The sequence below is a fragment of the Ahaetulla prasina genome, chromosome 4 (genome assembly GCF_028640845.1).
Source record: "Ahaetulla prasina isolate Xishuangbanna chromosome 4, ASM2864084v1, whole genome shotgun sequence".
NCBI lineage: Eukaryota > Metazoa > Chordata > Lepidosauria > Squamata > Colubridae > Ahaetulla > Ahaetulla prasina.
The window spans coordinates 27,808,160-27,830,268 of NC_080542.1; the positions used below are offsets into that span (position 1 = coordinate 27,808,160).

Here is a 22,109-nt window from a genome sequence, read left to right on the forward strand (position 1 = left end):
TTGGTTTCTAGCTGTCCCTATTCCTAAGCCTTGGATGATGAATGCTCCAGGAGTTATCTAATACACATTTAATTGGCTGCAGGCCATCTCTATTCCTAATTTCTAGCTGAGGTGTGCAGGATGTCCAACTTTTTGTTACTGTTATCAGTTCTCTAACCGCCTGCATGTGTTACACCTGCATATTTTCTGTGTTACACCTGATATTCTCTGTGAATAAACATTCTTTGTTCTTGCCAGACAGACTCCACAATTATTGGCATCCCGATTTTCTTTCAAGCATATGCCATAGCCTTACTTCGTTTTAGCAGACAGCGCATAAAATGAAGCAGCTGTTGAAAGAAAGGACATGAGAATGGCTGGGGAAAGGCAAAAAGAAAAGAGGGAAGAAAACAGCTGTTCCAGTTTCAACAGAGACAGAAGAAGCACACTTACATGTGGATTCTTCTTTTCACCCATCATACTTGAGGATGTGTGTTAGATAGACAGTTTCTCCTCTTTACAGTGGCTCATCTTCTACTTAAGACTTTGGATCCACAATGACTATTAAGAAATATATCAAGAAAACTACATGGCCATAGCCACCAGAGGGAGCACTCTATCCATGCACATTTTTATCTTTTTAAGCCCAGTTAAATTCCCTGTGCTTGCAAAAACCATATTTGACTTGCTTCCAGGTACATGCTGGATAAGAGGTGGGGGGCAGAGAGAGAAATCTTTCCCAGTTTCAACTCCATCTTCCATGGAGCTTATGCTGAGCCAAACAGCATAAAAATGGTAAATAAAGTAAACATAAAATATATGAAATATAGCCGTATTTGGCCCTCACGGGATTGGAATATCAGGAAAGTGACTACATTTTCAATTATTTCTATCTGTTGCCTCCCTTTTTTCTCCTCCCGCTTTCCTTTTGAAAGGTTTTTCTAGGAGCATTTTTTTAAGCAATTGAAAAGAAAATGTACGTAAAAATTAGAGAGAACTCTTTAAATAAAAAACCGGGAAACCTTCCTTTTTCCAACATACAGGATAGGAAATGAGAGACCAAGCATCTCAATAAGAGAATTTCAGCAAAAGGAAATTTAATTGGCAATGAGAAATGCTTTAGAACAAGAATTAGCTATTTAAAGAGATGCACAGTAAAGCTTGGATTCTCATTCGGTTATGGATCCATGGCTCATTTTAGTAAAAGCAAGGAAGATTAATAATTTAAGCAGGCTTGATTGAGAAGGCTGTATGGAGGAGAAGATCTGCTTTTACAGCTCTGTGTTGAAGGTCAGGCCACTGCCTTCCAGCAACTGACTACAAATGCCATCCAGCTGCTCACTTTGAGACACTGTGAAATGTTCCTTCCAGTCACCAACAATACCTGCAGAGAGTGGGCGGGGGAGCGGGGGGAGAAGAGAAACAAAACTCAGTTGCCATGTTTCCCCTGCTACTTTTCTGCTATCCTAATCCAGCAGGATTTAGATAAATTGTCTTTTGTAATAGCTCACCTGTCCTCCTGTTTGCTTTCCCACACCTCTCAGTTGCATTTCAACATTGCAAGGATCGCCTTTCCAAAATTTGACACCCATCATGGGTTTGGGACTAAATCCTCCCCAGGTGTTAGCCTTGCCAGGTATACAGACAGGAAAGAACACCCGATAGGGTCATTCTACTTAATTTAAATCTATACTGACAGAATCTTGCAAGTCTGAAAGTATAATTTCCTGCCATATCTTTTATAGCGTGAGAAAAATAGGATGAGTCCATGCTGAGCTTCTTGCCCTACCTGCTGTCTCTTATCTGGCCGTTCTTTAAGCAGCATCAGGGGTGAAATGCTCCTGGTTCGGACCGGATCGCGTGATCCGGTAGCGATGGGGGCAGGTAGTTCGGAGAACCGGTAACAAAAATCCCTGCCCCCCCCCACTGCCCACGCCTCGCTGTTCTTCTTCTCTGTCCCTGAAGCGCTCAGTGGTGATATAGCTGCAAACAGCCTTAAATGACTGCCGCGGCACTTCAAAGGGCCGCACTACAGCTGATCAGCACTGTAGTATTTTTTAAAGAAGGTAGACCGGGGCCTCTCAGTAAAAGGCAGTTGGTAGACCAGGGCCTCTATTTTTAAAGATGTTAGACCGGTGTCTCCCAAGTTTTGTATACTTTATTATTTTTATTATTTATTATTATTGAACATGCCCATTCAGTCACCTGACCACCAAGCCACACCCACCTATTAAGCCACGCCCACAGAACCGGTAAGGAAAATTTTTAGATTTCACCCCTGGGCAGCATCCCTTCCCTCCACCTTCAAATGTCTTTTCCAAACTGAATACTTTTACATCAGATCCTGCCAGTGTTGTCAGGCGGTACCCTCCCTGCCACATTTTGAAAGTGTCAAATTTGATTGCTTATTCACTCTCCCCATCTGCCCCCTCTGGTTCCCATCCTAACCTTTTCTGAGGAAGGGTGACACGTTGTGGTCCATGAGACAGGGAGACACGCTACGATAATTAGCCATTGTGTTTCTTTTCATGCTCTCAAACTGGGTGTGCTCCAAAATCTGATTCAGAACTGGTTCTTGAACCTCTAATCCCAGGAACTGGGCTATTTTCCTCATTTCCCGAATTGGATCCTAGGGAAAGGGCTGAAATGGTTAATGGGGAGGAGAAAAGTTCTGAGGGTTACTGACAGGAGGAGATTGGCCATGTTTGTTTGAACATCTCAATCCAAAGTCTTTGTCGGACCTTCTCAAACATTTAGCTATAAGGATATCTACAAGAGGGACCTAACGGCTCTGGGAATCAACGTTAACAACTGGGAAACTGTTATGTATTAACAGTTGTGCCTTTAAATATTTGAGCGGGAAATCAGCACGTTGCTGATTGGACGAAGCCTCCAGCAGAACTGTATAAAGGAGGTTTTCCCCAGCCTGTTGCTGGGTTCACCCTATATTAAAGAGCTGTTGTCACTACCCTGGTCTCCAGCCTCGTTACTTCCGAACTTAACATTGGCGGCGAAGGTGGGATCTCGAGGCTAAGGAGAACCAGAACCGAGCTGAACACGCTGGTTCGAACCCAGCAAACTCAGGGCAGAAGCGGAAATGGCAAACCGCCACCCGCACCGTACAACCGGGCAGGAGAAATGGGAACATATGTGACCCGTTTGAGCTTTCTAAAGCCAACGAACTACAGGGATCCTGATAACCATAAGCAGGCTTACTTCCTAAGCCATTGCGGGCCGAGGTGTCAGTTGGAAGCCCTGGCAGAGCCAGCGCCGATACAATCGGTATCGTGGCCGACTCTGCAGACTTTGCTGAAGAACCATTTAGCACCGGCGCGTCCAAATCGTGCAGCGGTTTGAATTCGGAGGCGAACAGATGGAGGCGAGTCCGCCGGTGACTACATGGCGCGTTGAAGAAGGCGTCAAGGACTGTGGATACGAGACTTAGGCGAAGTGCTACTCGAGCAACTCATCCGAGGTCAAGGACATCCGCCTACGGCGCGACTGCTAGCCAGGAGCAACCTGACACTAGCCACCGCTCTGGGCGAGGCCAGAGCACGAAATGTCTACTAAAGCAGCAGAGACTCTGCAAAGCCTCTTCAATCCAAAGGCGGCGCAAAGCCAGCGCCAGTACACCAGGAGGAGATTCAGTCCGAATCCGAAGGTGAGGCGAGGATGAGGAAGAGGTCTGCGGACGAAGCGCGACACTGAGGACCGTGGCAGTGCGGAAGCTGCGGAGGGCAGCATCAGCGCCAACGCTGCAGGTTTAAAGACGCAACATGCCGGGCGGTGTGGGAAGAAAGGACACTTAGCTCAGGTTTGCAGGCGGCCCAACCTTCCGAAAATTCAAATCGGCCAATCAAAGCGGAACCGGAAAGGCGGCCCGATTGGTTCAAACAAGAAAAGCGCAAGTCTAACCAAGCGACTGTCATTATAGGCGCGCCTCAACCAAAGTGGAAAGAAGATTTTACAAAGCCCAAGATCGAGAGTCGGTGCAGGCTTGAAGTAGACACGGGATCAGCGATCACCATCATGTCCTGGGACACCCTGGCGACTGCCGTCCGTCATGACGCCATTTACCAACACAGCTCAGTGCCACGACTACCAGAATCGCATCCCTGTTAGAGGACCACCTCCGTCCGAGTCAGTCGGCCCTCACAAAGACCCTGCCCATCACACGATCGTCGAAGGAACTCTGCCCAGTCTGTTGGGACTAGACTGGTTTCGTGCCCTGGGCATGGGGTGACTGGCATCTACAAAGTGACTGCAATTTGAAAGACATTCTCTTTAACGAGTTCGAAGATGTCTTCAAGGACTGCCTGGGCAAGTACAAGGGACCCCTATTTCCTTCAACTTAGACCCCAGGTAGCCCCCATTGGGCTTAAGGCGAGGAGGTCCCTTTGCCCTAAAACCAAAATTGATAAGGAGCTGGACAAGCTCATAAATCAGGGGTTTTGGTGCCAGTCGATCACGCAAAGTGGGAGGCCAATCGTCACCCCAATCAAGTCGGACGGGTCAATTAGAATTTGCGCTGACTACAAGGCGGCGGCAACAAAGCCTTACAGAAAAGCGCGTGCCAGTTCCGTGGTGCAACATTTATTGCACTCCTTGGGGCAAGGGCAAGTCTTTGCAAAGTTAGACTTGGCCCAAGCCTACCAACAACTGCCAGTAGACGCCCGCACAGCCGAAGCCCAAACGATTGTGACGCACAGGGGGGCATTCAAGTGCACCCGATTGCAATTTGGGGTTAGTGTGGCACCAGGGCTGTTCCAAAACCTGATGGAACGACTACTGCAAGGGCTCCCAGGGGTAGTTCCCTACTTCGATGATGTCCTAATTTCAGGGGAAAACATGGAGGAATTGGGGGAGCGGTTAAGAAAGGTCTTGAGCATTTTCCGGACAGCCGGATTAAAAGTCAAGACAAATAAATGTCAGATAGGGGTCGAATCGGTCGATTTCTTCGGCTACGGATAGACAAGAAAGGAATTCACCCTACTGAGAGCAAGGTTAAGGCAATTAGGAAGGCTCAGCGCCCAAAAACAAAGCAGAGCTGCAGGCATTCCTGGGATTGGTTAATTTTTCTGCGGTCTTTTAAAGAACAAAGCAACCGTTGAACCGCTGCATAGGCTCTTAGGAAAAATACTGTTTGGTCTTGGGAAAGTCAGAAAATAGGGCTTTTGAAGCAGTAAAGAACCTGCTCTCAAGTGATAGCCTGCTCATCCAATATCACGACTCACTACCCCTAGTGCTGGTTTGCGATCGTCACCTTATGGGGTGGGGCTGTACTCAGCCATAGACTTCAAAGCGGCACAGAAGCCCCTATAGCGTTCTACTCTAGAGCGATGTCCTCCCCAGAGGAACTACAGCCAATTAGACAAAGAAGCATTGGCCATTGTATCAGGGTCAAAAATTCCATGAGTATGTCTTTGGGCGGAATTTTGAAATCGTGACTGACCACAGACCGTTATTGGGACTACTGGCTGGCGACCGCCAACGCCTGTGGCACTGTCGCGTTTGACTCGATGGACTATATTTTAGCCGCTTACTCATACAAGCTGCAGCATCGACCGGAAGAAGTGGGGCATGCAGGCGCTTTGAGCCGATGCCCACTGCCAGGGGCGACCGAAGATCCCACTCCGGGACACCCATCCTCCTTATTGACTCGTTGGACTCTGGCCCAGTCACATCAAAGGAAGTGGCTCGGGCATCATACCGGGACATTGTGTTAAGGACTGTACTCGGTTGGGTACAGAGAGGGTGGCCCGCTGCGCCGAGCAGTTCAAAATTTGTTAAAGCGTGATGAGCTCTCGGCTCAAGGGGTGCCTGTTATGGGGTGATCGTGTAATAATTCCTGTTAAGTTAAGGGCAAGGTATTGGACCTCCTCCACGAGGTCACCCAGGCATCGTAAGGATGAAGGGTTAGCTAGAAGCTATGTATGGTGGCCACTCATGGGCGCAGAGATTGCTGAGAGGGTAGGGAAATGCCAAGCTTGCCAAGAGTCAGACCTACCCCAACAGCCCCAGTCAGAGAATGGGAAAAGCCCCAAGGGCCTTGGTCAGAATCCACATTGACTTTGCTGGCCCTTTCACGGCCAAACATTCCTAGTGGTGGTGGCGCATTTTCCAAATGGTTAGAGATCATACTTATGAAATCCACCACAGCCGAAGCAGTAATCGCAACCCTCGCCACCTATTTGCAACTCACGGGTTGCGGACACTCTGGTGTCCGACAATGAGCCCCAATTCACGGCAGCCCAGTTTGAAGAGTACCTGGCAGAGGAAGGCATCCGACATGCCCTCTCTGCACCTTTCCACCCTCGTCGAATGGCCTTGCAGGCGTTCCGTCCGGGCGCTAAGGAGGCGTGTCAGGCTCAAGCCAGGTGACTGGCAAACAAAAAGACTTTCCTAGCCGTCCAGCATAGAACCCCAAGCACAGCCACTGGGAAAAGCCCAGCCGAATTGCTAATGGGGCGAAAACTCCGGTGCCCACTTGACCGTTTGAACCCCATTACACACCCGAGGTTACAAGGGGAGCTAGAAAAAACAAGGAATTGAGCATAGGCGACCGGTGTGGGCCGAAACTATGGGGCGGCCTAGTTGGCTCGCAGGACAAGTAACAAGAGTAACAGGGCCAAAATCGTAGTGGTAGAGCTACCAGACAACCGAATGTGCGGCGCCACATAGATCAGTTAAGGAAACGAATAACTGACCAAACCGAACCAACAGAGACAGGTAATGACCAATACCACTTTGAATCCACAGCTGACAATGACCGGGGCGCAAGACTTAGCTGAGGTCCCAGAGTTCCAGCGCCATCAGGTCCCGAGGAAAACAGCAAGGAAAATCCCAAAATTAATCCAAGGCGGATGGCCAAGAAAAAGTCGGCCAATAATCCAGAGCCCGATGGCCCAGAGAAAGAGCTGGGAGGAAAACAGCCCCTCCGACCAGCTCAAAACACCAGAACTGAACCGCGCAGGTCAGAAAGAACTAGGAGGCAGGTTATTTGCGTGACTACGTCGAAAAATAACATGTAAATAAATATGTAAATAAGACCAAGTGTTTTCTGGGAGGGAGGTGTTATGTATTAACAGTTGTGCCTTTAAATATTTGAGCGGAAATCAGCACGTTGCTGATTGGGAAACCTCAGCAGAACTGTATAAAAGGAGAGGTTTTTCCCCCAGCCTGTTGCTGGGTTCACCATATATTAAAGAGCTGTTGTCACTACCCTGGTCTCCAGCCTCGTTACTTCCCGAACTTAACAGAAACCTTGATCTCCGATTGTTCAGCTTGGAGGATAAAGACACAGCATGGCCTTCTCCAATTCAAAGAGACATTTGTTCGGCAGGCTGAGGCAAAGAGGCAGTCCTGGAACCACCAAAATCTGGGGGCTGGGCGGGGGACAGAATATATCTGCTTTCAGTGTGGAAGGGATCGCCACTCTCGAATTGGCCTTTTTAGTCACACTAGATGCTGTTTTAGGATCTCTTTCCAGAGCACGATACCATCGTCTTTTGAGACTGAAGGAGGCCAGTGCAAAGCTAGGAAGAATTCTTGATCAAGCCTCAGGGAAACACGGCATAAAAATGACATAAACAAAGTGAAAATTTCAATTTTCAATTGTTCCAATTACAACAATAACAAAGTGGCAAGCTGACAGCTAAGTTATGGTGCATAGACATTCACACTCCTATGAGTGGTGGCATTGCACAAAGTTCAAGAAACAAAGTTTTATTTATTTTTTGATCATCAAGTCTTGCATAATCGTAAAATTCCAGGGAAGCCAATTGAGAAAGATTGGCCTGTATCATTGAATTCCCTCTCTGAAACATTTTTGCGGTAAGTTTCTCACCTCTTTCATGTCTTCGTAAAAGAGATAAAGAATCGGGTGATGTTTCTTGGCCTCCCACCAGCCACAGACGTGGTCAAACCATGAGCCGCAGATAACTAGAAACAGACATCAGAGAACACTGGAAAATTTATTTCAACTTCTTTTCTCAAGGAGAAAGAAAAAAAAGGACAGGTAGTCCTCGACTTACAACAGTTCATTTAGTGACTGTTCAAAGTTGCAACAACTCTGAAAAAAGTGACTTGCGGCAGTTTTTCATATTTAGGACCATTGCAGCATCCCCAATGATCACAATTCTTGATGCTTGGCCACTGACTTGTTCTTATGACGGTAGCAGTGTCCTGGGATCATGTGACCACCTTTTGCGATCTTCTGACAAAGCAAAGCAAAGGAACCTAGATTCACTTAACAACCGTTTTGCTAACTTAACAACTGCAGCGATTCACTTAACAACTGTGGCAAGAAAGGTCATAAAATGGGGCAAAATTCACTTAACAACTGTCACACTTAGCAACAGAAATTTGGGGCTCTGTTATGGTCATAAGTCAAGGATTCATCTTATTTACCACATTATGAAAAGGATGTTGAGACTTTGAAAAAGGGCAAAGAAGAACAACTAAAGAGGATTAAAGGCCTGGAGACAAAAACGTATGAAGAACAGTTGCAGGATTTGGGTTTGGCTGATCTGGAGAAGACTAGAAGGGGCATGTTAGCAGTGTTCCAATATTTGAAGAGCTGCCACAAACAAGAGCTGGTCAATCTATTCTCCAAAGCACCAGAAGGAAAGAAAAAACCAATGAAATGGAAGCTAATCAAGGAGAGAAGCAACCTGAAATTAAGGAGAAACTTCCTAAAAGTGAGAACAATCAATCAGTGGAACAGCTTCGCCTTCAGAAGTTGTGGGTGCTTCATCACTTGAGGTTTTTAAGAAGAGACTGGACAGTCACTTGTCTGAAGTGGTATAAGGTTTCCTGCTTGAGCAAGGGGTTAGGCTAGAACAGTGGTGGCGAACCTTCCATTCACCGAGTGCCAAACAGGTACGCGCTTTGCGCGCTTTGCGTGTGCACATGCTATTTGTGATAACATGCGGCTCCTCCCCGTGTGCTGCACACACAATTGCACCATCTGCGCATTCTCATGGCTTTTGCGCGCAACCCCTGAGGACTGCGCGTAGAAATACACCATTTGCACACACACGTGACTTTCACACGCTTCTCCCATGTGCTGTGCGTGCAATAGCACTACCTGCGCATGAATTTGGTTATCGCACGTACAATGCACACACATAAACACCATCTTTGCATGTGCAGGGGACCTCCAAAGACCAGCTGGGTCTCCTGAATTGCGTGCATGTGCACCAGACATGTGAACACCAGCTGGGGCGTGTGTGCATGCACAATTGCAGGTGAGTTGTGACAGCAAATGTGCCTGGAAAGATGGCTCTGCATGCCACCTTGGGCACACAATGCCATGTGACACACAATGCTATAATGCCATTATGGGGCTAGAAGATCTCGATGGTCCCTTTCAGCGCTGTTCTGATTGAACTGAATTAAACTGAAGTGCCTTATAAACAAACACTTCCAATACCACACAATGTGAGGGTCAGTATGCTGACTGCAAGTTGCACAGGGACCCCTATTGTCTGTGATGAAGCCTTGCAAACCTTAGAGTGCTAATTTGCCACCTAGTCATGGAACTGTATTATCATGCAAATGAAGGGAGTTACTACAAACTAGTATATCCCATTATAAAATAGCAGCAAATGTGCACATCTGAAGAGTTTCTCAGCTTCTAAACTTTTTCAGTCAAATCAGCGACATTTGTACCCTTTGTCCTTCGAAATTTCATTATCCCGATAACAGTTTTTTGCACGGTTATAACATGGTTTTCAGTTGTGGAATGTGGCATGGTTTGGAGAAAATACAGGTAATCCTCAAGTTATGACCATAATTCAGCCCAACATTTCTGTTGCTAGGAAAGACATTTGTTAGGTGAGTTTCGCCCCTTTTTACGAGCTACTTTCCACAGTTGTTAAGTGAATCACTGCAGTTATTAAGTTAGTAACATGGCTTCCTCATTGACTTTGCTTGTCAGACGGTTGCAAAAAGAGATCACTTGACCCTGGGATTCTGCAACTGTCATGAATATGAGTCAGTTGCCAAGCCTCTGAATTTTGATTACATAACCAAGGGGATGTTGCAATGTGTGAAAAATGTTGATAAGTAACTTTTTTCATGTCATTGTGACTTTGAACGATCACTAAACAAACTGCTGGCTGTAGTTCTTTAGACGGGTTTTACTCACCTTTGCCAGCTAGGAACGTATCCAGAAACTCTTCCCAGTTTCCTGGGTATGGCAAGGTTTTGTTCATGTGATGAAAGTAGAAATATGAAACCACGGTGTCCTTGACATTCCTGGCAATATAGATCACCTGAAGAAAAGGGGAAAACAAGGGAGAATGCAAAAACAATTTTCAAGCTTCTTCTCTCCCTATCCCTCATATGTGAAGTAATGCCCCTGCTCTTATCTATAGTGTTCGGTCCAGAAAGAAGAAAAAGAAAGAAAAGGCCAAGCCACAAATATTGTTAAAGAACTCCTAACCACATCCAAATTCTGAAAGTTGAAGGAGGAGCATTGATTTGGTCAAGATTTTATAAATTCTTGATTAAGTCACAGCGGAGCCCAGCATCCTATTAAGTTGTCATCAAGCCAGGAAATAGAAAGAGGTGCTGACATGGAATCCTGATTTAGATGAAGCTGCTTTCCTACCATTTCACCCCCACCACAACCCCCATCCCAGTTGTCCTGACCTTGCACTTTTGTTTCCAAAAGGATGGAGGCAGGAGATGAACAGGGAGGTGACTTTTAAGTGAGCGTGGAGAAGGCCTTGCTTCTGCAGTGTCCAAATCTGAAACGACATTGTCCAAGTCTGAAAAACATTCAGGCAAGTTTTGACAAAGATTCTCATCGTTCTCATCGCAGATGCTCACCTGAAGGAAAGGTGATTGGAGGAAACATATCCAGAAAGGGCATCCGCTTGTAGATGGGGGCTTGAGCACATTTCTGCAGATTGTCTGCATTTTGGATCATATCCACAGTCTCCTGCAACCAGGTGCTCCCTGGAAAGAAAAATAGAGAGTACAAAATGGAGAGTTCATAGGAAGTGTAAAACCTTGAGGGTCTACTCTCCCATGGGCATCCCAGCAGGGTCAACAAAGTCAAAATGGCTGTCAACACCAAGAATTGAAACCCTCTCTGTCATGTTTTAAAAGGGGTGAGGCTTTAATCATGTAGTCATGGCTGCCATCTTGACTTCTCTGAACCCTTTCCCATCGTCTTCCCACCATCTCGATGTTTAGAGTTGCTACCAAAAGAGCTCCTGAGAAACCAACTTTACCCTAAGAGGAGAAAAAGTAGATTAAGGGAAAGGGAGGGACGGAGGAAGGGAGAGAAGAGAGAGAGAGAGAGAGAGAGAGAGAGAGAGAGAGAGAGAGAGATCACATCATCCCAGAGAGAAAATAGATGCGGGGGAAAGCAGAATACACTGGATCAGAGTACATACAGTATATTTCCATCAGTCTGAATCAATTGTCATTGAATTGATTTTTCTCCTTTTCCTTCCTCAAGACTTTTCCTTTGCTCTAGTATCAGTTGTTTTGTAAGCCCAAAAATAAAAAACGTCCAATTACATTTTTATAGGCCCTTTTACTAACCAATTCCTTAAATTTCATTTAAATAAAACACTTAAGCAGCACAACATGTAGACCTTTACTTCCGGTGCCCACTTTGGTGTCAGGGTCTCCCTATTTATCTCCTTGACATTTACCTGCTTTCGGATAAGAGCAGATGAGAAGATCATCTGGCCGTGCCTGGAAGCTTTTTATCTGATCCCAGTATTTTGCAGTTGTGGTGGGCAAAGAAACTCCTTCAATCTCTATCAGTGAGCAACGCGTGACAAATTTGGGGTCCAAATCATCAAGGCTAGACGGTAGCTCCATATTCTGGTTCTGGAGAGAAAAGATAATATCAGAAAATTGTGCCTTCTTGATTTTATCCCAGTCATCCTATCGGTGGTTTTCTTCTGCTTCATTCAATTGTCTGATCTTACCAATGGGCCCTCCAATGTTCCTGTTCCAATAATTCTTCTTTTCATAAGCTTCAGTGTTTGGCTTCCTTCCAGGTCTGCAGACTTCAACTGACTGAGTAGTTAAGAATGAAATGGAGAAAAATGTTTGCTTACTAATATTACTTAATCCTAAATGTACATTTTTAGCCTGGACTTTTACCTATGTTAAAAGAACAACTTAGCCACTCACCCTTTAAGTCCCCAGCTGCATTCATTGTCAGTTGATGTATCAGTCGAGAAGTGATTCCAGATGTGCTGAATGTCAGAGAGGAGGAGGCACATCCCCTGTTGCTATCACTGGTTGCTAAAATGTTGTTGTTGTTTAATAAAATACTTATGCAAAATAAAAATTCCTGATGCTTCTATATATGAGATAGTAAATAAATATATTAAATATACTTTTTCCTAGGGTTTGAAATCTTTTGCATTATTTAGGAAAACTTCCACATCTATCCCTGGGTGCAGCAGTGTTCTGTACCATTAGCTATGTTAGCTAACGTGACTGAGGCAAATAGAATTCTTTGCTCCTCATTTAACTAAAATGTCTAGGATAGACAGAGGTTGTATGTGCAAAAAAAGCCCTGCCAACCTAAAAATGAAAATGCAATACAAATTCTGCCCAGGTTTTTTTATTATTATTATATTTTATTGATTTTTAAACAAACAAAAAAATATAAATGCAAAAATACAAAAAAAGATAGTGCAAGACTGTGACCATTTACATGACATATCACTACGAAACTACCGCTGCAGTTGAACTATTATTTCCTGCAATCAATTTTTTATTCTTTTCCAATATTTTTTCGATTCTGAACATAGCCACCATGAGTGATAGAAGGTACCCTGCTTCTGTCCGCAATTCCAACAATTTGGGGTTAAATTTGGCTATATTTTTGCTAATCTTGAGGGAGCCAGATGCCAGCGGTAGAACATTTTGTATTGGTTCTCTTTATATTTTGCTGATCTTGTTATTTTATAATTTCTGTTCCAAATTGTTTCCCAATCCTCTAATTCAATATTGTGCCCTACATTGTTTGCCCAAGCTATACCCTTCACTATTTCTTCTGCTTTATCAATTTCCAAAAAATACTTATACAATTTAGTTATTAATTTTTCATCCGGGCCTATTAGTAATTTGTCTAGGTGTTGTGGAACCAGTTCAATTCCATATTCTTCTTTATCCTTTAAATACCACAATTTTACTTGTAGGTAAGGCCACCAATCAATGTTTATTCCTTGTTCATCCAGATCTTGCCTACTTTTTAAATTTTCTTGGCCATCCAAAATTTCACAATATTTGGCCATTTTGTTTATATCCATGACATTTGGATGTATCATTGCCTCCATTGTTGACACCCACCCGGGCATTTTCATATAGTATTTTTTCTTAATTTCTTGCCATATTAGCATTAAGGCTTCTTGTATTTTATGATGAAAAAATATGAATGAATTTATTTTCTTTGTCCCATAGAAAGGCATGCCACCCTTTTGGTAGATCATGCCCTTCCAATATGAGTAATCTTTTATTTCTTAGGTTTAATTCTTTGGTAGAATTAAAGGAAGCGACCCATAGACAAAAAAACAATAAGACTCCGAGACCTGATGGTTTACCAGGTAAATTTTACAAAAATATGGGGGAAATATTGGAACCAATACTCTTGGATTTGTACAACAAGGTGCTGTTGGAAGCAAAAATGCCCATCTCATGGAGAGAAGCATACATTACAGTCATCATGAAAGAAGGCACCAACCCGAATCAGATTCAAAACTATAGATCAATTTCTCTTTTGAATATCGACTATAAGATTTTTATGACGGCTTCCAGTGACGTCACCGCTCCTGCCAGGTGCTCTAACAGGGCACTCTGCGTTAGAAGATTGTAAAAGTCAGTGAAACAGTATAAATCACTGTTCACTGACCTTAGCATACCCCTCAGGCAGAGCTGTGGGGGAGTGGTATATCTAGCCAGGGGGTTTGCTCTTAAGAGCGGATTTATGGTCCCACCGAACTTCACTATCTCCAACTTCAAACGTGCTCCTGTTTTTTTCAGGAATAAGGAGTAGGAGTCACTTCTGCTCAAAAGGACTTGTTAAATTGATTGATTTTCTAAGCAGATGGGAATTTCACAAGCATTCGATCTTTGAAGTAGAAACAACACGGCAAGTATACCGACTCCCCATTTGAAATTTGAAACTTCTCTTTGTCTCTGATTAATTGACTTTTAAAATGGCGTCTGAAAGTGAAAGTGATTTTTTTTAGTACAATAAAGTAGCGTTATTTGTGGATTGTTACAAACGGAGTTCTCTTATACTGAAAGGAGTAAAGAAAAGTTTTTAAGTTTAAATTCCTGATTCTTTTGAAGACAGAATGGCAGCTAAACCTTTAAAGCCTTCTGGAAGAAGGGGATCAGAACCAAATCTTGAGGATATATTGAAAGAACAATTAAAACTTTTTGAAGATAGGCAAAAAGAGATGATGGAGAATTTTAATGCAAAAATAAGAGAAGATATTCTTATGGCTGTTCAAGGATTGAGTAAAAAAATTGAGGGATTGGAAGAAGAAATGCAACAGATCTCTCAGTCAAATAAGCATTTAGAAGACAAAATGCAAGGTGTTCAGAAAAAAGTGGATCAAAATGAAGATCAGGTTGTGATATTACAATATAAACTTATGGAAGGAGCTCTTAGAATCCATGGTATGCAGAACAGCAAGGAGAGGACTTAAGAAAAATTATATCAGAAGCATTGGCTGAATTTATTGAAGTGGAACCCCAAGAGGTAGCTTACCAAATTGATAAAATATATAGAGCTAATTCCTGGATCGCAAGACAGAGAAAGCTTCCTCGGGACATTGTGGTTTATTTTGTGAAAAGAACTATGAGAAATCAGATTCTGCAAGTTTCATATCAGACAACTTTAAAAATTGGAGAACAGGAGCTGAAGGTGCTGAAAGAGATTCCTTCCAAGATGTTAAGAGATAGGAAGGAATTTGTTTTTTTTTTACACAAGAACTTAAAAAACATCAGATTCAATTTAGATGGGAGGTGCCAGTTGGACTGACAGTATTTTATCAAGGAAGGAGATATAGAATTGACACTGTTTTAAAGGCCAAGGATTTTCTTTCTACAGTTTTGAAAGTCGAAATAGAAGTGATAGAAAAACTTCAAGAGATCTAAGAAGGTGTGGTGATCCAAGAGGCTTTATTGCTGCCAGCATCAGAGGAACCACAAGAGCAAAGGGTGACAAGAGGAGCTCTTAAGCGTAAAGAAAAGCAACAGTTTCAAAGTAAAAGTCAAGACCCCAGTATGGAAGCTGTGGGAGGAGCTAGACGGAAGATACCGGAGGAGGATCTTCCGTTGTTTGCTTCAAAGCTTCAGGAGGCCAGTAATGGCAAATAGAATTTTGTCATGGAATGTTAATGGTTTGAATTCAGCTCAGAAAAGAAGGAAAATATTTCACTACTTTAAACAATTTAAAAATGATGTGATTTGCCTGCAAGAGATATCAAATTATCAGACCAAAAATACTTAATTAACTCAAAATTAGGTAAACATTTTATTGCATCAGCTTTGGATAAGAAGCAAAATGGAATTGTTGTATATATCAGGAAGGATATACCAGCTAAGTTAATTGAGGCAGATATTCAAGGAAGATTTATTGCTATTGAACTGGTGATAGATGCAAAAAAGACTTTGCTGATAGGTATTTATGCACCTAATCAGCAACAAGAAAAGTTTTATAGAATGTTACATGAGAGGTTGATCCTCTGGGATTATAGTTCGTTTATTTTATTAGGAGACTGGAATGGAGTAATTGATACAAGAAGTGATAAGAGAACCTCTTCTAAGAAGATACCTATACATGCAAAACTACCAAAATCCTTTTTTGAAATGATGGAAGACTTTGAGTTTAGAGATATATGGAGGTTACGGAATCCAGATGAGAGAGATTTTACTTTTTTTTCCCGATAGACATCAATCTTTCTCACGTATTGATTTTATTTTAATTTCTAATGACTTGCTTTCTAGGGTGAAGAAAATGAAGATATTTCCGAGGTGTTTAACTGACCATAGCCCAGTATGGATGGAACTATTACAAGGGAAAAAAGGTGGTAGAACATGGAGGCTGAGTGAAAATCTGTTTAGATATGAGGATAATGTAAATCATTGTAAGAAACAGTTGAAATAATTTTTTGATTTTAATATGCACAAGGGGACACCTATAGGAACTGTGTGGGAGGCGAGTAAAGCTTTTATTAGAGGTATATTGATATACTTGGACAATAGGCAGAGGAATAATAAACAAAGGCAGCGTAGGTACTTGGAAGAAGAAATTCAAAAGAAGCAACAGTTATTAATTCAAAACCCACAAGATCACAAACTTAAAGAGGCTATAAGAATATTACAGAGTCAATTTAATATGTTAATGGCAGACCAGGTGGCAACGAATATACAATATGCTAAACATAATACCTTCTGTAACGCAAATAAACCTGGGAGATGGCTGGCATATAACGTAAGGAAAAAACAGAAAGCACGTGTCATACAAAAAATAGAATATAAAGGTAAAGAGATATATCAACAGGATAAAATTAAAAAGGCCTTCTCAGAATTTTATACTGCTCTATATGCAAAAGATAAAATATCGAATAGGGACATTTATGATTATTTGAAAGATTATAAGGTTAATACTCTAACATTAGGAGGAGTTGAATCGGCCGATAGCTACTGGAGAAATAGTAGAGGCAATTAAACAATTAAAAATGGGGAAAACCCCTGGTACAGATGGTCTTACGGCAAGTTATTATAAAAAATTACAGGACGAAATATTAGGCCCACTTGAAGAATTATTTAATCAGATACAACTAGGAGTGGGAATACCCCCGTCATGGAAAACATCTTTGATTTCACTGATACCAAAAGAGGAGCAAGATTGCTCTAAACCCGGTAACTACAGGCCGATTTCACTTTTAAATAATGATTATAAGATTTTTGTTAAAATAATAGCAAATAGATTAATGTTAGTTTTACAACAAAGAATTCATACTGATCAATCTGGTTTTATAAAAGGGAGGCAGATGAGGAATAATGTTAGACAAATTATTAATATACTGGAATATTTGGAAAAGAAGAATACTTCAGCAGCACTTAATTTTTTGGATGCGGAAAAGGCCTTTGATCGATTGCATTGGGATTTTTTATTTAAATTAATAGAGAAAATGCAATTTGGAGATTGTTTTGTTAGAATAATTAAAGCGATTTATGGAGAGCAAACAGCTCAGATTATAATAAATGGTAGTTTGACAGAAGTTATTAAGATTGCGAAAGGAACGAGACAGGGATGTCCTTTATCACCACTATTGTTTGTTTTGACTCTGGAACCATTATTGGATAAAATACGAGAATTAACGAAAATAGAGGGAATTAAGATTAGACAATATGAGTACAAAGTTAGAGCTTTTGCAGACGATGTAGTGGTTACTTTAACAAATCCTATAAATTCAAGTAGATTTTTGTTGGAAGCAATTGATAAATATGGAAAGGTATCAGGATTTAAAATAAATCAGAATAAAACAAAAGTGATAATCAAAAATATGTCTATACAACAGAAACAAAAACTAGAGGAAATAACAGGATTTGAGGTGGTAAAAAAGGTTAAATACTTAGGGGTTTATAGTAGCTCATCGAATAAGAAACTTTATAAGAATAATTATGACTTGTTATGGCAAAAAGTTCAGAATGATATGAGTGTCTGGAAAAAATTGCAGTTGTCGTTATTGGGGAGGATTGCGGCTATTAAAATGAATGTGTTACCTAGATTTATTTTTTTTTAATTTAAAAAGTTTTACAAAAAATTTTTCCCCCTTCCCCCCCTCCTCTCCCCCTCCCTTCACAACCCCCCTCCCCCCCCGACTTCCCGGAACGAACACAAGGTATAGTTAAAAATAAAACAAACATATGCTAAAAAAATTTCATCCCAACTTAATTATACCCCTACAATCATCAATTCCTAACTTCCCCCGAAAACAATCAAAAATAATACATCATAATCATTCAAAAACAGTCTGATAACTTTTAGTCTGATATCTACGTTGAATATAGTCAATCCATTTTTTCCATTCCTTTAAGTATCTTTCTTGCGTATTGTCTTTCAAAAAGGCTGATATTTTCGCCATCTCAGCCAAATTGGCAACTTTCAATATCCATTCTTCTATTGTAGGTACTTCTTTTTTCTTCCAGTACTGTCCTATTAGTAATCTTGCTGCTGTTATTAGATTTAAAATCAATTTAGTCTCAATTACTGTACAGTCCGTAATAATTCCCAACAAAAAAAATTGCGGCAGGAACTTTATCTTCTTTTTCAAAACATTTTGTAAGATCCACCAAATTTTTATCCAAAAGGCCTTTATATCCTTACAAGTTACATTTTGAAACTGTTTGCAAGGGGGGAGTTATTGTTGCAATAGATTTGACAGCATTTAATTGGGAGGGATGATTTGTATTTTCGTCCTTTTTTTAATTCACTTTTTTCAAAGTTTGGTTTTGCTTTGTCTTTAATTTTTTTCTTTTGGATTATGTATTTTGACCTTTTGGATAAAATAAAATCATTGACCAAAAAAAAGAACCAACGTTAAATTTAATTCATACAGATGGGTGATCAATAGTTATTAGTCTTGTCTGAAGGCCATCTACTGGGAGACCAGTGGGATTTCTTGTGCAATTGGTTGGCCACTGTGAAAACAGACTGCTGAGCTAGAGGGGCCAGGGCAGGGGTGGGTTCCACTTATCTTTGCTACCGGTTCACAACTGGAGCTCGCATGCAGTCCTTCTGCACATGTGCAGAGCGTCTGTGATGACATCCAGGCAGGTGGGCGGAGCCTCCCACCACTGTTACTACTGGTTCGCAAGATCCGGACTGAACCGGTAGCAACCCACCACTGGGTCAGGGGCCCGATCCAACAGAGCACTGCTCACATTCTTATATTCAGATTAAATACAGTTCGTATCATAACGTTACACTCAGGTCTTCTGGATGCCTTATTTTTACTTCACATAGTTAAGACATTTGGTGAGGAAGTCTTTTTTTTTTAACAAGTTTTTATTGATTTTTTAGTTTCCCACCCCCTACACACATACATGATTTATGAACAGAGTATTGGTCATATCATATCTTATACAATTCAATATATTCAAATATATTTTACTTAACTACAGTTTTTGCCAAAATGTTCTCATTTATTATGCATTTTTCTCAAACCTCCCCTCCTATATTTTAATTATTAACATTGTCTTCATCTTATTCCATTTATATCATACAATCAATTAATGCAACTTTCCACCTCTTATTTTCTTAAAGTTTTTGTTCACAATTCAATACTTATTATTTTCTTCCAATAGTGTACATCATTTACTAACATTTCAATTTTATTTCCTTTTACATCTTAATTTCAATGATTTTCACTTATAAACCATACTATCTTTCACATTTAACAACAATAACAACAACAGAGTTGGACGGGACCTTGGAGGCCTTCTAGTCCAACCCCCTGCCCAGGCAGGAAACCCTACACCATCCCAGACAGATGGTTATCCAACATTTTCTTAAAAATTTCCAGTGTTGAAGCATTCACAACTTCTGCAGGCAAATTATTCCACTTATTAATTGTTCTAACTGTCAGGAAATTTCTCCTTAGTTCTAAGTTGCTTCTTTCCTTGACCAGTTTCCACCCATTGCTTCTTGTTCTACCCTCAGGTGCTTTGGAGAACAGCCTGACTCCCTATTCTTTGTGGCAACCCCTGAGATATTGGAACACTGTTATCATGTCTCCCCTAGTCCTTCTTTTTATTAAACCAGACATACCCAGTTCCTGCAACCGTTCTTTATATATTCTAGCCTCCAGTCCCCTAATCATCTTTGTTGCTCTTCCCTGCACTCTTTCTACAGTCTCAGCATCTTTTTTACATCACGGCGACCAAAACTGAATGCAGTATTCCAAGTGTGGCCTTACCAAAGCATTATAAAATGGCACTAACCCTTCACGTGATCTTGATTTTATCCCTCTGTTTATGCGGCCCAGAACTGTGTTGGCTTTTTTAGCAGCTGCTGCACACTGTTGGCTCATATCTAAATGGTTGTCCACTAGGACTCCAAGATCCCTCTCACAGGTACTACTATTGAGCAAGGTACCACATGTACGGTACCTGTGCATTTTGTTTGTTTTTTGCCTAAATGTAGAACCTTACTTTTTTCACTGTTGAATTTCATTTTGTTAGATAGCGGCCAATGTTCAAGTCTGTCAAGATCCTTCTGTAACTTGAGCCTATCTTCTGGAGTGTTGGCTATTCCTGCCAGCTTCGTGTCATCTGCAAATTTGATAGTTCCCCATCTATCCCCTTGTCCAAGTCATTGATGAAGATGTTGAAGAGTACTGGGCCTAAAACAGAGCCTTGGGGTACTCCACTGCATACTTCCCTCCATGTGGCTGTAGTTCCATTGAGGACTACACGTTGAGTGCGGTTGGTCAGCCAGTTACAAATCCATCTGGTGGTGGTGCTGTCTAACCCACATTTTTCTACTTTATCTAGTAGTAGGTTATGGTCTACTTTATCAAATGCTTTACTGAAGTCCAAGTAAATTATATCGACAGCATTCCTCTGGTCTACTAATTTTGTCACTTTGTCAAAGAATGCAATTAGATTAGTTTGGCATGATCTGTTTTTGACAAACTCATGTTGGCTTTTGATTATTACTTCGTTTGCTTCTAGGTGTTCGGTGATTCGTTGCTTGATTATCTTTTCCAGAATCTTTCCCGGTATTGAGGTCAGGCTGATAGGTCTGTAGTTTCCTGGATCTGTTTTTTTTCCTTTTCCTCTGCTGGATTTTCCATTCTTTTATATATTTAAATTTTATTTCCTTACCATCTGCTTTAATTTTCTCTCATTCCATGCATTCTCAGGCACAAACAGAAAAAGAAGCATATATCCCATTATATATTCCACATTTAATTTACTTTTCCTCCTACTCTCTTTTTTTATTTTCCTTCATTCATTTCAACCTTTTTTATTACCTTTTTAGAATAATCCATATTTCTTCTAATTTCCAATATTCCAGAAAAAAAAGAAAAGAAAGAAAGTTTATATCACTATTTTAGTTTATTTTCTACTATTCATTTCTCTCCTTCTTTTAACCATTTTCTTTTATTCTTTCCCAGATCTCATCTCTTAATATTTTTCTCCCTTTCTCCCATTCTTTTATCTTCTTCTTTCTCCCTTTCTTGCATTCTCTTTTCCACCTTTCTCTAACTTTTACTCTTTTAATTTTCCCCTTCAGGGGAAGAGGAAGTCTTGATCAGCAACTTTTGAACAAAATTATTTTATATGTACAATCCATTAATGGAACTGAAAAATAGATGAAAGCTGTATGCCCAATTTACACATAGGAGATATATAGTTCTGCAACCCAATAAGACAGGCACAGACTTCAAAGGATAAACTGCAGAAAAAACAACATGTGACCAACATGCCTTCCATTGAGGACCTGTATACTACACAAATCAAAAAGAGGACTGTGAAAATATTTACAGATCCCTCACATTCTGGACATAAACTGTTTCAACTCCTACCCTCAAAACGATGCTATAGAGCACTTCACACCAGAACAACTAGGCACAAGAACAGTTTCTTCCCAAATGCTATCACTCTGCTAAACAAATAATTCCCTCTACACTGTGAAACTATTTACTAAATCTGCACTACTATTAATCTTCTCATCATTCCCATCACCCGTCTCCTTCCACTTATGATTGTATGACTGTAACTTTGTTGCTTGTATCCTTATGACCTATATTGATATTGATTGTTTCCTGGTTGCTTATTTGCACCTATGACTATCATTAAGTGTTGTACCTTAGAATTCTTGATGAACGTATCTTTTCTTTTATGTACACCGAGAGCATATACACCAAGAAAAATTCTTTGTGTGTCCAATCATACTTGGCCAATAAAAAATTCTATTCTATTCTATTCTATTCTATTCTATTCTATTCTATTCTATTCTATTCTATTCTATTCTATCAACCTGAAATATGCAAATATTTTCAATTCTTCCACAACATATATGCTCCACCCATACCTATTGAAGTTGAATCCCAGTTTTGGCA

General features: G+C 41.1%; 1 protein-coding gene across 1 annotated transcript in view; it reads right to left on the reverse strand.

Moving 5' to 3' along the window:
- Nucleotides 1-960: 960 nt before the first annotated feature.
- The window catches only part of LOC131198384 (sulfotransferase 1C1-like), a 32,793-nt gene continuing 11,644 nt past the window's right edge, over nucleotides 961-22,109 (reverse strand). The window contains exons 2-10 of the mRNA XM_058182968.1: nucleotides 12,142-12,255; nucleotides 11,934-12,024; nucleotides 11,652-11,832; nucleotides 10,816-10,944; nucleotides 10,636-10,733; nucleotides 10,130-10,256; nucleotides 7,826-7,920; nucleotides 2,428-2,608; nucleotides 961-1,363 (exon numbers count right to left, since the gene is read on the reverse strand). Of these exons, the coding sequence (XP_058038951.1) occupies nucleotides 1,251-1,363; nucleotides 2,428-2,608; nucleotides 7,826-7,920; nucleotides 10,130-10,256; nucleotides 10,636-10,733; nucleotides 10,816-10,944; nucleotides 11,652-11,832; nucleotides 11,934-12,024; nucleotides 12,142-12,233 (1,107 nt within the window). The 5' untranslated portion in view covers nucleotides 12,234-12,255 and the 3' untranslated portion in view covers nucleotides 961-1,250. The remainder of the gene's footprint in view (nucleotides 1,364-2,427; nucleotides 2,609-7,825; nucleotides 7,921-10,129; nucleotides 10,257-10,635; nucleotides 10,734-10,815; nucleotides 10,945-11,651; nucleotides 11,833-11,933; nucleotides 12,025-12,141; nucleotides 12,256-22,109) is intronic.